The 12,856-nt window shown below is 40.8% G+C and overlaps 1 protein-coding gene across 2 annotated transcripts in view; it reads left to right on the forward strand.

The window, feature by feature from the left end:
- jade2 (jade family PHD finger 2) overlaps positions 1-12,856 on the forward strand; it is a 162,436-nt gene that overhangs the window by 136,899 nt on the left and 12,681 nt on the right. Inside the window, exon 12 of one of the 2 annotated variants that reach the window (XM_034606899.1) lies at positions 8,996-9,127. The exons of the other annotated variant lie outside the window; for it this stretch is intronic. Within the exon in view, the coding sequence (XP_034462790.1) occupies positions 8,996-9,127 (132 nt within the window). The remainder of the gene's footprint in view (positions 1-8,995; positions 9,128-12,856) is intronic. 2 annotated transcript variants of the gene reach the window in all.

Consider the following 12,856-nt stretch of genomic DNA (forward strand, 5'->3'; position numbering starts at 1 on the left):
ACCAAAACCTGTCATAATGAAAAATGGTGGTTTAGCCACTTTGCGAAAAATACAATCGATTTAACGCCTACAGTGGAATGGACCAGCAAAACCAGAAATCAACAACATTAATGGTTTCCTTCAACGCTTACATTTCCCTCTCTTTTCCTCTCCTTGGTTGTCTCATACGACACCGATGTTTAAATCAGTTCATCAGTTGTGTTAGTTTGACTTATGTTGGCCACACAAACTGATTGTGTGATACCATGTGACACTGCACTGACACCAAATGTAACAACATTGTGTAAAGTTTAGATTTTAAGACTGAACCACAGACCAATTTGTATTCAGATAACTTGTATTTAGCCACAATAGCCCTCCTTCTAAAGGACAAATATTAAAAACATTAAAAAAAATTGCCAGCCATCAGATAAAAGCTTCACGATAGTAAAATCAGATTTTTATAAACCTGCACTGGTTGACACACTGAGCCTATTCCCTCCATCAGCAGCACTATGCTTCCTCCCCACACGTCTCTGTGGACTTGTTTCCATGTGGAAAACACACGTCTCTCCTCTAACCCAACTTAAACAAAAACCACTAACCTCTGTCCGCCTGTCTGTCTCTCACGGCACTTCATCTGTCATGTTCCACACTCCATCTGCCAGTCGGCCCGTCCGCCCTTCCTGTTTATCGGCCTGTCTGTCATGTCAGGGGCTGCTCTCGTCATGCTTTGAGAATGTTAGCGTGTTACCAGCGAGGCGGACAGGGAGACAGGTTCTTATCCCTGTGGTCTCACATGGAGCCAGAGGAGCTACATGATGCTGCAAGTCCACCAAAGTAAACTACTGAAGTAAAAACTCAATACAGTGATTCAAAACATCAACAAGACAGGATCTGAAAATAATTTTACATAAAGAAACAAAATGAAAAAAAACATTTATAACAAGTCTTCACACCTAAAATACAAAAAAAATAAACTTGGTTTTAGCTTAAGCAAAAAAATCTATATTGTGATTTAAAAGAAAGTGTCGTCATTAATAATAATTGATACGTGAATTAAATTCTTGGGTACATTAATTCAATTAACAGGAATTATTGTATAGTTTATTTTATACAGTGATTATTTAAATACCAAGGGTTGGTAAAAGCTTATTTAAAGACTTATTTAAAGGCACTTTGGCTGAACAGGTCCTCTTATAATGTTTCTACTGTGTATACGTAAAGTTAATGTTTATGAAGCAATAAACCTTAAGATAACAGGAATTTCTTCTTTATCATTATCACATTCAGATCTTAGAGTGAATTTTTTGTTGTTAATTCATTTGGTGTTGGTTTGTTTTTGATACCGGAAAAACAGGCACTTGATCGATTTCTCTTCAGCTTGTCAGTTTTCTCGTAGGAAGCATCGCTCATTCTTAACTGAAATTGTATTCATACACACCTGTGTATAGACATTTATAGAGATGTATCAGAATTTTTTTGAAAGTCATGATTTTGGCTTTAGACTTTAGAAACAGGATTTCTATTGAAAGCAAAAGAAACACAACCACACACACACACACACACACACACACTCAGTGTCATTGTTATGCAGGAATTGCACAACATTTACAATCTAGCTAAATCGGAAATGTGACAAGTTGACAGTGGTTGGTGTTGGCGGATCGTATTGGCCTCTCTAAACTACTCTTACAAAGTTGTGTGTGTGTGTGTGCGCGTTTGAGTGCGTGTACAGGTGTGTGAGGAAGACAGAGAAAATAAGGATGGAGGAGGAGGAGGATGGGGCAAGAAGGGGATAGGATAAAATACAGATTGGATGATGAGAGAGAAAGGAGAATGTGAGTGTGAAAGGACAGAAGAGAGGGTGGAGAGAGGGAGGACAAGACAGAAGGAGAGAGAAAAAACCTTTTTCACATTGCACTAATGAGCTCAGGTAAGAAATGGGACACAGTGACTACACACACACAGACACACACACATACACACCGTGCAGTTCAGCACTCCTAGAAAGAGGGGAAATTAATCACACACTTCAAAAAGATGAATCCCCCGGTGCTGTTGCGCCTTTTATACTAGAAAGGGAAGGAGGTTTGGAGGGAGGGATAATATTGCAGAGTTGGAGAGAAAGGCAGCGGCAGAATGTAAAGCCCAAAGAGGGAAAAAGCAAAGATCTGACAAAAATGTGTTTAAAAAGGTTTCCACTGCTGATAGTTGGATTTGTGCTGAGATTACAACCTGCAAGGGGAAAGCTTCCACATGTTCAAGCAGAGCCTGCAGGCGTCCTTGAAAACCCAAAGACTTAGTTTTCCTCCTTTTCTGAGCTGTAGAACATTGAAAAGAACAAGATCAGATTAGGGGGGGGGGGGGGGGGGGGAATGGGGAATATGTTGAAAAATGATCAGAGGAAAATATGGTCCTCCTGTCAAAAGATAAAAAAAGGAAGAAATTACAATGCGGGAGCTGTGCGAGGAAGGCGTCCCTCTGGGAGTTCCCTCAAAGATCCCCTGGCGTTAATGGCCTCCACAATTTCAGCAAAAGCCATAAAAGTAAATTGGAAAAAGAGAGGGAAGTGTCTGGTGCGCTCTTCAAAATCCTCCTTTATGAAAAAGTTTAATACTGTCATGCAATACTCCTGCCACCTTCACACTAACACTACATGTCAGACTTCATTAAGGATTCACTGAAGTCACCCTGTAGTTCACGTTTCAGCAACACAGTACCAGGAAGTAAGCCTCCGTTCACACTTCAAGTCTCGGGCAGATTGGATAGTTTTCGGCAATGAAAAAGCCAAGTGTTCAAACTTGAAACCTGTTCAAACACCATCACATCAGGACGTGTTAAATATATAATATGTAAGGATTCTTCATCAAAATCCGCTTTACCCATCTCTGCTTTAACTGACTGGGTAAACGAAGTAGGAAAAAGGAAAAACACACCGTTAGCCAGTTAGCTAATAAAACTTTAATCCATGAACGTGATTTGCGCCTGAGTCACATCAGGTAGACTCCCAAGATCCCTTGCTGCTTCACAACGAAATCAAAATAGGTTTTTAGTTATTATTTTGATTTAGAGACCGTTGACTTTTCCAGATATGAAGGTTTTTACTGCAGTCAATTAAAATCCCTGGTTTTAATCACCATTATACCAATTATGTGACTTGCAAAACCAAATCAATCAATCGAACTTTAACTTTCATACAGGTTAGTGCAGTAAAATAATTAGACAGAACAGATGTTTAAAAAGCTGACAATGAAACACTAAAATAAAACAGATTTTAAAAGTTGTTAAAGGAGGGAAATGGTTATGCAAGTATTTTGCATTTCATATGTAATCTTTACTGAGATCATTTTGTAGAGACCTTGATCAGTGCAAACAAAGCTGCATCAAATCCCTCTTCTATTCAGTGTGTTAAAATGAGTAGTCATAGTGTTCTTTTTGAATTTACTGCTGCACAGCTGTGATGTTTGAATGAAAGTTCAGGCTCAGAAATTGAGACCGAAGGCACCAGAATTACCCAGGAACCAAATTTAGATCCTTGTTCTTCTGGGTGAAATACAGACAAAATACCCAAGTTCATAAAAAAGGTTTCTGGGTTCCTGTTGTCAAAAGGGTTACAGATCTTTTTTTGGTAAAACCAGCCTCCACTTTGTCTATTGATTAGATTCTGACATTCACAAGCAAAAGGAGAATCGAACGGCACACAGGAAACTCCCTTGTGCTAAAAACAAACGCTTGCATCTGCGGGTGAGTGAATCCTGGCCGTAAATAAAATCTTATTTTTCATATTCAGTCGTTCCCTTCTAACAAACTAAACTTGTTTTCCTGCTTTAGTGTCAAGTGAGTTACACCCACATCTGTGTTCAGTGCATATTTGTCCCACTAGTAATTTTCACTCCACATAACTTTTTACAAGAAGACATTTCTCAGTCTCCTCCTCCTCAGCCAGGAGATGATCTGGCATGGAGCTGGAAATTCAATTCTTCCTCACTTTTTACACGTTATTCCATCTCATTTTATCTTCCCAATCAGCATGCGTGCGCCCTGCCGGTCCCCATAATGTTCCCTCCGTGTTTATTCTTGCACTTCACCTTACATTTTATTTCTGGAATGGAGGCATCGCACAGAACCTGTCAGACCTTTTGAATGCCTTTTGAATGTCTCCGAGCAAAAATGGAAAGTTTTGTAGGACAAAATAAATAAACGGCAGACGCAAAAAGCTTTTCTCTCTGCTTTTCTTTCTAAACAGCAAGTATTGTCGTCCTAACTAATTCACACTCTTTTCTTCACTCTCACAGACACACACACACACACACACACACACACACACACACACACACACACACACACAAACACACACAAACACACAGTGTGAAATCTCTCTCTGGTCTCTCTCAGCTTCATTCATGCATGCCCCGCTCCTCCATGCTAAAGCAAGCATGAGGACAGCCTACTGCTGGCTGTGACAGCCACACACACCCAGTGTTGGCATTCTTTGTACTGACCAACATACCCACACACACACACACACACACACACACACACACACACACACACACACACACACACTCTCAGACAGACGCGCACAGAGCCATAGATTTTCGCTGTAAGCTAAATAAAATATTTTTATTCTTTCAAGCCATGTTAACAGCTCAGCACAGCAATGTTGGTCTGTCAGTTGGCCCATTGCTTTGGATAAGTCTTTGAGTCAAGATGACATTTTGTACTGATATTCATGGTCCCAGAGGATTAATCCTACTGACTTTGGTGATTCCCCTGACTTCCTGCAATTTATACCCCATACTTTGGCACAAACTATTGTACTGACATTTGATGCTGTCGTTAACCTCCTAAGTTATCTTCTTAATGATCATGACAAAATGATTTTGAGTATCATATTCAAAAAATTGTTGAGCATATTTCTCTGATAGTGGGTACAGACCATAGACGGTGAAGAAGACTACCTCGATGGCCCCCTGGTGGCTGGCTGCAGTACAGGTCATAAACCCTGCCTCCTTCATGTTTGTGGATAGCGATGATTTAGCTTAATTTTTGTACAACGTGTGGTTGAGAGGCATCTTCCATCTTTATTTACAGTCAATGGTGCAGACATTAATGTCCACCTCAGGTTGCATTGTTATAAGTGGTGATCTTCTGGTTTTGTGTCTCGCACCATCACCAGGTCAAATTTTGAAATCATCCAATACTAAATGTTTATAATCACATACTAGTAATATTTATGACATTTCCATCAGCTGTATACCTGTAATTTGTGTTTGGTGCCGATCAGTAAATGTATGTTTGCCAGAATCCTAAACTAAGACGTGTTACCATGAAGCTCAAAGCACAACCGCCGTGCCAAACTATCACTGCAGGTGTCAGATCATCCAAGTCAACTGTGACTGTTGTGAGATACACACACACACACACACACACACACACACACACACACACACACACACACTGACTTACACATCCATGAACATGACAAACAGCAGCAGGAGAGTTAGTTAGCCGTGTAGGCAGAACTCTGTGTTTGTGTAAACAGCAGGAGACTGTTACGACGAGACATCCCAACAATGAGAGCTTCCCATGTCACGGAATGAGAGACACAGGGTGAGATCATCACTGTGCTTTATATGTGAGTCAGTGGAGTGTGACTGCAGCATTTCTTGCATGCTGTGTCTGTCTGTGTGTGCAGACGTGTTTGTGTCTGTTAAATGCAGAGTTGAGTAATAATGACTTTTATTTTGTCCGTCGGTAGAATCATGCCATAAAGATAAGGGTATTGAATTTATAGCCAAAACGATTAGTTGAGTATTGATTGGTGGATTGAATGAACATTAATAAGCAACTATTTTGATGATCAGTGTTTGAAGTATTTTTTATTATCTTGTTTTTTTTTTTTATCCTTGTAAACTCAATATCTTCCAGATCTGTACTTTTGGATAAAACATTATAACAAATAATTGTATCTGTAACGTGTTAATGTTGATATTCGAGACATTTCAAATTATTCAATTATAATAAATCAATGGTAATTTTTGACTTTCATTAGCCTCTGATTCTCTAAAATATTGCTTTTCAAAAACATGACTAATTCATTATCATTAGTGGCTGACAGTGGTGGTCAAATTTAGTTGAGTTTATTGTAAGACAAGTATAGAGGACTGAATTATTCTGTATTCAGTATTGTTCCGTTTTGTCTTTCATCATGTGTACATATCGCAGTCTGTTGTGTTACCTGCCATACTCCCAGCTGGAGGGAGAGAGCGAGGCCTCCTGGAGTGGAGCTCTCAGCAGGGGGGATGGGGGGGGGGGGGGGGCGCGCCGCAGGGCTCTGTTACATGTCATACAGTGTGTGTCAGCGTGCTCACACACCCTAAGGCTGATATACACAACATGTGAGCACAATGGTTTCTTTCTTGATCTCAGAGTGTGTTAGACAGTGTTGTGATATTTATTTCTTTTCTAAGGGCTCGTTCACACTTAAGGATAACCGGGCCAATTTTTGACCCAACTCGCCCCTTCCGACTATCGCGGAGGCGTTCCCGATTAGAGGCCAGTGGGAGCAGATTATCTGCCCAAATAATCCTGAAGTGTGAGGAGTCTACAATATAACCTAAATGCTACTGGTTGTGTCAGAGCCTCCCCGGTCTCAAATCGTAACTACCGAACATGTCGGCCCTGACGGAATACTGAGCAAACCCATATTGCCAATAAGAGTTAGCTGACCAGGACATTACACATGCATTTCAAACTCACCTCCATCTCACGCTGCCAAAGCTCATTCCGCCTTCTCAGCCATGACCTCACCCATATTTTTTTTCCCTCTTTTTGTTTTTCGCTGCAAAACAGAACACATGCAAGTGCAGCTAGCTGATGACATCCCAGGTCTCCTGAATCACCACTGTGAAATCGTTTCCTACAAACGGCAAGTGTGTGATCTTACGTTCCAGCCAAATGGTCTAGTGTGTGCGTTCTGACGATTACAATATAAATCTTTTAAATCTGTCATCTGTGGTCTCCCACATTTTTTAAATCGGTTCAGGGTTGAAAATCCGGAGCACCGGGCTTAAATGCCTGAAAGGTGGACTAGAGTGTAAGATTTTTATTAAGAGAGAGACCAGAACATGCAACACCTCATAACAAGGAACCCCATGTGTCATCTATGTTTTATTCATGATAATAATATAAGAATAAACTGTAACCCTTTACAGAATAAAAAACAATTCACATCTGTTTGATTGTTGACATTAGGAATTTATAAATCAGTTCATTTATTTCAACATTTTCTATTTAAAACTAATTTACTTGGTATTTGATATTTTGCAAAGCAATGAAGTTGTATTGGTGAGACCATTTCTACCTATTATTCCTATATTTTCACATTTTATTTCATGGTCCCTCACAGTTGTCAGAGTGAACCGTGTTGACCCAGTGCTCATTGGTGCAACATTGTAAATCTGAACATTCTACAACTTGTTTACCCTCATTAGTGGTCATCGTTGTCTCTACTGTTTTAATTACTAGTTTTAACTTCTTGAATTTCATCATTATAAAGGAATGTGTTATAGACTTGCAGTTTTCTTAGTTGGGTTCAACACTCTTCTCTTTGAACCTGCTATGACAGTTTGTGAGGAGAAACAGCTGTAAGAGAGTTATTTCTCTCGTACTCTGCAGCAACAAACAGTCCAATAATTGACTTGGATTCAGAAAATCTCGATGCTCCCAAGAGAAAAACGTGTCAACCCGACCAGGCAAAGAAAAAGAAGAAGAACGATCTGCTAATAATCTGTTAAAGATCTGCTGTGATGCTTCAGGTTTCAGGGAAGATGATGTGAATCTGAAACCACGGGAGGCTGTGACTGAACACCGTGGCTTACAGGCTCTTTAGTTGTTTGAATATTAACACATTACTCGTTATTTTTGTCTTTTTTTTCCTCAAGGGAGCCCAGGATGTTTACACACCAAGTTTTCTGCTGTACTGATATCAGTTGTTGTGGTTTGTTTGTTATTGTGTGTCTTCCTTTTGCTTCCTGAGAATATAAAACTAATTTCCTCTGGAGGCACAGATGTGACGACCTTGGATATTTTTCCAAGTTTAACCTCTGTCGTCATGGGAAAACTCACATGTGATTCATGTTTTTACATTTATTTTAAAAGTAAAACTTGTGAGGAACCTTTCTAGAGAACGACACAATAGTCTTTTATTTATTTGAGAATTTTAGAATCCATAGATTTATTTTTGTAACTAGGAACAGAACCAAGCCCAGTGTCAACTTTATCACCAGAAACACTGTGGGAAACCCCTGTGGGCTTTTAAAGTGAGGCAAGGAGAGAATGGGGAATATTGGGTGGAAGCAATGAAGCTTTGGGTATGCAAGCATTTACAAAACACACACACACACACACACACACACACACACACACACACACACACACACACACACACACACACACACAGGCATGTCCAAACACACATTCTACACATTGGTACACATCAAGCGTGAGGGGCTACACCAGCACTCTCTCCATACATCACACACGCACACACCCACACCGACTCCCACCCTCTTCCTGCATTCCTCTCCTGTCTGACACACTTCCAGTAAGCCCACCAGCACTTCAAAAACAGCCCACCACCAACACCACCAGCCCTCCAGACGTCAGCAGCTGCAAAAACATCCTCAACTCTGTCGCACGCAGAGTCACAAACAACAACACCACCTTATTAGAGACTTGGGGAAAACAAAACCCCACAGGTCCAGTCAATACAATGGCTGGTCTCTTAAAATCTAATCTGAAAAACTTTCAGTAACTGATTAACATGTATCTTTTCTGCATTATATTTCCCCGACTCTTAACATTCATTGTCTGCTACTTTTTCTACTAAAATTTACCACAAATGGAAGCAGTGTCACAGGCTCAGTGACACTTTTCCAGCTAAACAATCTCAAATTGAATAAATCCACTAAATCCTTAACCCGAGCCCATGTTCTGTGTCTCCCTGCAGAGAAAGCCCAGAAAGGAGAAAAGAGGAAGCAGAATGGAGTGAAGGAGAAAGGGAAGGAGAGGAAGAAGAGTAGTCCTGAGAAGAAAAAGGAGAGATGGAAGTCAGAAAACGGCTCACTGCTTAAAGAGCTAGGTACACTGTGTGTGTGTGTGTGTGTGTGTGTGTGTGTGTGTGTGTGTGTGTGTGTGTGTGTGTGTGTGTGTGTGTGTGTGTGTGTGTGTGTGTGTGTGTGTGTGTGTGTGCGCTGCAGAGTTTCCAAGCTGATCAAATGCACTTCATTGGCTGCAAATATGTGTTTGTTAGTGTGTCCTTATGAGAGCATGCACCAATAATTAATGTGATATACAATCTACTTCATAGACCAAATGTAATGATCAAACAACTAACACATTATTAAAGTTGGAAATCTCAGGGTATTACATCATTTTGATTTCTGGAAACTTAGATAAAACATTGATGCACCAAGAGCGCTGCAACTTTAGCAAATGATATTTTTCGACAGACCTTCCACAATGTTGTATTACTTTTTCTTTTTTTATCAACTTAATGCATCCATCATCAATGTTGTCATACATTACCTGTGTGTTGATCACAGCAGAGCCGCTGTCAGATGCAAGGGTAAAACCAGCTGGGAGCCTATAATGCTACATCCATACAACTACACATTCATTTGACACTCACAACTGCATGCTGATTGGGTCTTTTTGGTCAAAACGTACTCTCCGCTGATTCATCAGGCTACTATCACATGACCCCCCCCTCCAGATGAAGACAACCGGCATTAGCCTTGACTACCAGCGTAGAACGCAGGGATACTCATCAGTTACATTTCTGACCCTGTTGTCTTTGCTAACAGCTGTTGTGCTGTTAAATTCTGCATTTTACAATGACACATGCTTACATGTGTAGGAGACATGCAAATCCTATTATTCAAGCAATCTGCAGCAATTCCCATGGGACGCACATGCCCTCCTATTTATACTGGCACGTGCATTCCCGGTGTACGTGAGCGGTCACTTGATGTGCTTTTTCGGGCGTGTTGGTATGGACAGGGATTGAAACTGATACAAAGCCCAAACTCTCGTGTGAACAGAGCTCGTTTTAGTTTGAAAATGCTCAATCAAAAATATAGTAGTATGGATGTAACCTAAATCCACCCACGATAAAAGTGGGCAAGGGGCTCAGGGGGAAGAACTAGTGTGTTGCGATGTACGAATTGTTGCTGTCGAGGGAGCGTCCTGCCATCTGCCGTGTCAATATCCACACCAGCCTTGATGTGTTTCATCACAGTACACTCATATCATTTTGTTTACTGCTCTAAGACACGTGTAAGTGTGCGTTGCCTCTTTTAATAGGAGCTGACTGCAGCTCAGCCCAGCAGGTCTGGTGTGATACATCAATCTGTTGGCAGTGCACCATGGCGGAAGAGACTGACAGAGAGGACATAAAAGTGAGGGAGAAGATACAGTGAGACTGGATAATATAAAAATGTCATCCCAGTAAATCACGCTGACCTTCCCTCAGCGTTTCTGTAATAAATAAATCACAGTGCTGGAACTGCGGAACATCCTCCTGAGAGCTACAACAGAAGTTATGGTCGTACAGTGTAAAGTACGGTACTGGCTCATTTTAAAGGTGTTGTAACAAAGTGGTGGGGCTGCTGATGAAGTTGATGGGCTCTGTTGTATTTAGTGCCCTACAACATGCACATTGGACCTGTCAGTTTCAAGTAGCACATGAATGAAAGACAACTCAGGCTTCATTCATGCTCCTGTGTAATATAAAAATGGAACTACACCCTGACTTCAGCAGCTTCATAGGGACCACAAGAGCTTTGATTAACTTTTTATGATTGCTTGCAAATGTCCTAGCCAGTGGAGATTGTTATGAGTGATGACAACATGAAACACGTTGAAAAAACTATAAATGTTAATGATACCAGCATCAGAAATGCCTCTGATACAGTGACGTGGACCTTCAGTGTCAAACAATGACAAAAATCATCACTTCCATGCGTTACCATTTTTTAAAACACCCTAGTATCGGATTAGTTTCTCGGAATCGGCAGATGCGCAAAGTCCAGCTGTTTGAATTGGTATTGGGAAGAGAAAAATGTCATCAGAACAACTCTAGAAAGAAGGTAAACTATCTCTAATTGCAGGTAACGCATCTTGCAAAGTCATCCTCAGTCAAAGTCTCAGCACACCCTTGCTCTAAATCACAGAGAATGAAAGCTGGTTATTGTGTGAAATAACATAAAAGCACGATGCTGCACATCTGTTTAGTTCTTGGGTTCTTCTCTAGAATTACAAAATCTACTCTATCCACATTGGGACTCCTTGCAACCACTGATGTAAGTACGTCAATTCCTTCAAACCTCCAACGTAGCCCATGTTGGCAAATCCTAAATTGTGATTGTGTCTTGACATCTTCTGCTGCCTCGTTCGGTTGGGAATCAGAAAGGATCAGAAAGGGGACTTTTTTGTCATCTTAGTGTTGATTTGAGGCAGCTGCATTTTACAAAATCAGTCAACAGCCTCACACTCACCCCTAAAGGTTTTCCCATCCATGGTGCCAAATCCAAAATGCCTCTACTCAGTACGCGTGGTTTAGTGTCAGTCATGGTTCAATATGGCTGAACATTTTGAACAACAGGGCATGCAGTACACCAGTACTGTATCTTTTTATAAAACCTGTTGGTGTTGATCTGGATTATTAATGAACTAGTGGGAGAGAGTCACCCATGGATTAAGGAAGAAGGAGACCTGTCACTGCCTATCATCATCAGTGAGGACGGCTGATAAACGTTGTCTGCAGGTGATTCATTACCCAACCACCAATAGTGACGGCTTCATGTGATGCTCAGGCGACAGATATCAAAAGGAGATTAAGCCTGCAGATCATGTGTAAGTAGATATTTTTTTGCAACATTGACAATTTGCAGCCATTTAGCCGACACTAAGCTGAGGTGAACGAACAGATAAAGGCTTGATGTCTCGCTCCAGGACACTTGATGGACTGCTGATGGACAGACACTGTCTCCGTGGGGATTTAATCTGCAGCTTTTAAGTTGTCAGCATGAGACAAGCCAACTGCCTTGACTATTGAGGTGCAAATTAACATTTCAGTGCACAGACATCCTTATAAAAGTCACAAAGACTTACTGCTCTGAGGCAGTTTGTCCATCACTAAGCAGTGAGAGGTTTATTTTAGCAGCTGTGACATTTTCGGTCTGAAGAAGGTTATGAGTAACTATTTTCTCAGGCAAGGATCCAGGTTCGCGTTAGCAGGACGGGAAATGTCTGGACTGATGTTTGTGTCCATCTATTTACCTCTTCATCTGTATTCACTTAGGTAGAAGGGCTTTTTTTTTTTTTTAAAGTTGGCACTTTGACGTGTCCGCATTTGCCATTAAAGTCATATTCCGTGACATCCTAAGCACATCCTCAGTTTATTTGTTTTTCATGCAGCTGCTTCATGGGACAGCAAAGCAGTGACAGCTTGATGAGCTGTAGTTTTGTGGGTCGTGGCACAACCAGGGCAAACTGTCACAATCAAACACAGTGTTTCCTCCTTCTCCTGCCAGAATTACATAATCATTCAAAGCCATTGGAAGAAGGTGAAAACTACATGTATGAAGTGATTGATTAAAAAAAGATCGAATCAATGGTGGTGCTCCTCGGGATAATGGGATCCTGCATAATACGAACATCGATAAATGGTTTGTGTCACACTGTTAGTGGTTAAACTGTGATTTAATATATTGTCATTCTCAATTATCCTTCCTCTCATGCGAGGAGTTATAGTTGCTGACAAATACATTAAACAGCTTACAACTACATCATAGTCAGTTATTAACCA

This window comes from Hippoglossus hippoglossus, chromosome 14, assembly GCF_009819705.1.
Source record: "Hippoglossus hippoglossus isolate fHipHip1 chromosome 14, fHipHip1.pri, whole genome shotgun sequence".
Classification (NCBI taxonomy): Eukaryota; Metazoa; Chordata; class Actinopteri; order Pleuronectiformes; family Pleuronectidae; genus Hippoglossus; species Hippoglossus hippoglossus.